Below are 3,712 nucleotides of genomic sequence, written 5' to 3'. Positions count from 1 at the left end.
CAGCTCGTCAAATGCATCTTATCAAGTATGACCAAACACAATGCATGCGGCTGCTAGAAGGCCTACGGCCGAGGATCAACTTAGCCAAGGTAGGCTCACTCACTTGACTTGTACATGCTTCCTTCCATCCACAAAATGGGCTTTTGAAAATGCCATTCTTTCGTGCTCTCACTACCTCGCCAATGTGGTATAGCTTTCATCCGCCCCCCAGTTGGGCATATGCTAGTCTAAGAACCGAACTCCCTCCCTAGGCATTGTGATCGGGTTTGGGTCAGGAGTACAGGTTCACTTCCCCCGTTGGATAAAGGTCTCTGTAGAGTTCTTTTCTGTGAGTGGATACGGGGCAGTGCAAACGTCCAGCCATGACTGGGACTTTCGGCTCAACCACTTATTTTGCTTGGTGGAGGTGCAAAAGTGCCGTATCACAAGGAAGCATGACTGCGCTGAGAAGTTTTTTGTGCTAAATTTATTTTGAAGCATTGGAATCCTAACAGACTGAAGTTTGATAGATGCTTTCAAATTTTTCATTCTTCGCTTGCCGTGCTACCCTTTCAAACCAATTTCCGGACTTTTTTCAATTTCATACAACCATATTTAGTTAGGAATGCATTTATCACTTTGAGATACCGAAACGGAAGTCACTGGCGTTTTTTTTCTCCTGTAATCTTGATAATTAGTCCGTGAGTCTAAAATTTTGAGGCGGGATGCCAGTGTTTTGAGATAGGCGAATTTTGCATCTTAAATCGCTGCTAGATACTGGTTGGTCAAAAACAAGAAGCAACTTCTGTATTATTGTTGCCTTGCTATCATTCTCGTACATGGTTCTGGCCAAGTTTTTAGCACCGCCCACCCGCATCACAACGTTTTCAAAGGGAGTGGAAAAAAACCGGAAAACGGGAGTGTGGATCTCATGGCGATTTATCCGTTTGTACCAAGAGGGTTTCCAGATCCCAGGACGGTAGCCCATCTCAGTAATCTCGATGAGGCCCACTTGTTTAGTTGTTGACAAACTGGATGTCGTTATGGAGCTAACGCATTTCATTTGCCAATCGCATACGGTTGGAATGTTTGCCTGAAAATTAAATGTACACTATAAAGTAGAGATATCTACCACTTTCTCGGATCTTCTTTCTGAGAACATCCCCTTTTTCCACTTTCCTGCCATTTAACTTCCATCTAGTTATCTACCGGGACTACTCCCAGCCTTTTCAGCGTAAGTAGGCGCTAAGATTTCAGAGACTACTCATTAATCACTTTGTAGGACGACTTTAACTCGTTCAATGGATGCTTCGCTCTCTTGCTGTTCATAAGACAGGACTTAATGTACTTTTTTGCTCCTGGTTTTAGGTGTTCGTGTACTAAGCCATCCTCAGTTGATATCCCTCGTCTAAACCGATTCGTTAAGCCCTAAGCCTGCTTCAAATTTTTAGTAAAAATGAGTATATTCTTCCCAGGGACATACTTAACCAATGTAAGGTAGAACTTATCCCCACAGTCATTGGAAGGGAAGGAAATCTAAAAATAATTTTACCGTGAACACACAAATTAATTTGGAGACTATTGGAGGCCGTATTGCAGTAGGGTGAAAGAACCAAGGTAATTATTTTGTATTCTAAGTAAATATTCTTTTATAATCCGCATGTTAAAAGCGGTGATAAAAGGATTGTTCAGCTTGATACTTAACCAAGTCCGACTTAACGTTTTCCTGTGGCGCTTTCACTCATTTCTACTGACTACCGAATTAATCGTGGCCCCTTCCGGGTGGTTCTACAAGCCGACACGAAAAATGAGCTTAGGGCAGAGCTTCCCTTCCTTCTCCATATTAATCATTTCGGTTGTACAAATGAGTCACTAGTCTCTCTTTCAGAATTTATTAGGCAAAAAAATTCATTTTCCTGGCCCTCCCTTCCTCCCCCCCCCCCCTTCCCCGATACAATCACACCAAAACTTCAGCTGTATTCGCGTAAATTTTACCTCGAAATACCAAGACGAATTTGTGAAATGGAGGAAGTGACTAATCGGCCGCTGTAGAAGCGTTCACCAAACCCTTGACATATCTCCAACACACCCCTCGTAAACTGTCACTGCGTGATATAAGGGGGGAAGGAAAAACAATTGTCCAAGATTATTCCAACCGAAACAGCAGGGGCGAGCGTTGGAAGGATCTATCTTCGTTTATATTGGTTATTGAAGTGACGTACTTGTTGGTGTCTTGGTTTCAGATCTGGCACGCCTACTTTGCATTCCATCGCTACGTTGTGGCGACCCTATTAAATGAGGCAGAAGTGAAGACGCGCAACCAACAGCAACAAGGAATTGAAAACATTCGAAACCCCTTTTCAGTTCTGCCTTTGCACAAGTCTACAGAGCACCAGATGTAAGTCCCTTGTTTGGTATTGCGTTGATGTTGCCTCTGGCCCTATTTTCTAGGTGTAATAACCTCTTCAGATGAGATAATGGTAATGTCGTGGTCTCCTCCACTGAAAAGGTTATCAAAGTTTAGCGGAGATAAAAATAACGGGAATCCTCTTAACAATAGGATTCGATTTGGATTCGTGAAAAACTTTGGAACTGTAAAATGATCTCATAGACCTGACTAAGCAATGGCCAACACCAGGTCTCGAAGTGATCCTTTTACAAAATTGCAGAATTTTTATAAGTTGGGACCTCTTTTTGCAGTCCTCAACGCCGCTTGTGGTTACTTCTTTTTCGGCTGTTTGAACAGTAATTGTGGCAGAAAGGAAGACCACGCTATGGTTCTCTATTACAGCGAACCTAGCAACACTGATACATCGAGTAGATTTCGATGGCACACCACCTGCTAGTAAACTGCTCTGAAGGTATTCGAAAAGCATTATTACCGGGTAGTGTTCTTCAGAGGTCATTCCTCTTATCCTTTAGACCATTTCGTGGTAAGTTTGTCTGAAGGCAAAACGATGTTTAATGAAATATGTAGGGTGGAACAATTCCTTTGGGTCTTACCCTAGTTTAATTGTCACTTCGTCTACTTTTGTGTTAATAAACTCAGATGTCTAACTCTGCAATGAATACGAGCAAAGCCTGTTTGGGTTTTAGGCTAACCACTTCGTCAGGTGGGGACATCCCAAGCCAGTGCCCTCCGGCTCCCAAGGTGATTGACAGCAAAGGCTCATTTTCCTGTAGGTTCATCTTCTAGTCTGTGTTATGCATTCCTATATGAATATATCCATCTTTAACACAGCTTCAATTTAAGTACCTTACTCACCCTCAAAGAGAAGCTCATCTGTCAGAGCGGTACTTCCAACTCAAACTTCTCACCAGCCAACAACATCGTTGGCTGGTATTTTGATCTATCCATCCTCGAATGTACCTTTTATTTAGAAAAAAAAGATGACAAGAGAACCTCGCCTATAGAGACGTGCGCTTGAAGTGGCAATTATAAAAAAATGAAAAATCTGGTGATCCTGGAAGTGGGCCATTTCATGATTGACGGCCGTTTTGTCCGTAATTTCATTTTAGCGTTAATGCTTTTAACGCATTAATTCAGCCCCTCTTGGTTGACATTCTCTTACTAATGTGTCCATAATCCCGAGTAAACCTCAGCACCCAATAAACAATCTGCTTTTGCGTTTTTTTTCGTACGGCTGTTCCTTCGCGCCTTTTACCCTTGTTGGCACGTCACTGAAAGGGGACTTGTTTTGGCTATGGCTCACACCATCGACATGTTGCAACC

At 42.6% G+C, this 3,712-nt stretch overlaps 1 protein-coding gene across 1 annotated transcript in view; it reads left to right on the top strand. All coding sequences in view use genetic code 11, as the record gives it.

Annotated features, from left to right (window-relative positions):
- The window catches only part of EGR_02059 (DEP domain-containing protein 5), a gene marked incomplete at both ends in the record, with an annotated part of 44,452 nt that overhangs the window by 7,407 nt on the left and 33,333 nt on the right, over positions 1-3,712 (top strand). Inside the window, 2 exons of the mRNA XM_024491308.1 lie at positions 2,223-2,377; positions 3,076-3,158. Of these exons, the coding sequence (XP_024354161.1) occupies positions 2,223-2,377; positions 3,076-3,158 (238 nt within the window). The remainder of the gene's footprint in view (positions 1-2,222; positions 2,378-3,075; positions 3,159-3,712) is intronic.

Source organism: Echinococcus granulosus, assembly GCF_000524195.1.
Source record: "Echinococcus granulosus chromosome Unknown EG_S00009, whole genome shotgun sequence".
Classification (NCBI taxonomy): Eukaryota; Metazoa; Platyhelminthes; class Cestoda; order Cyclophyllidea; family Taeniidae; genus Echinococcus; species Echinococcus granulosus.
Note: the sequence above shows the minus strand (reverse complement) of the source record. Positions and strands in the feature narration are given on the sequence as shown.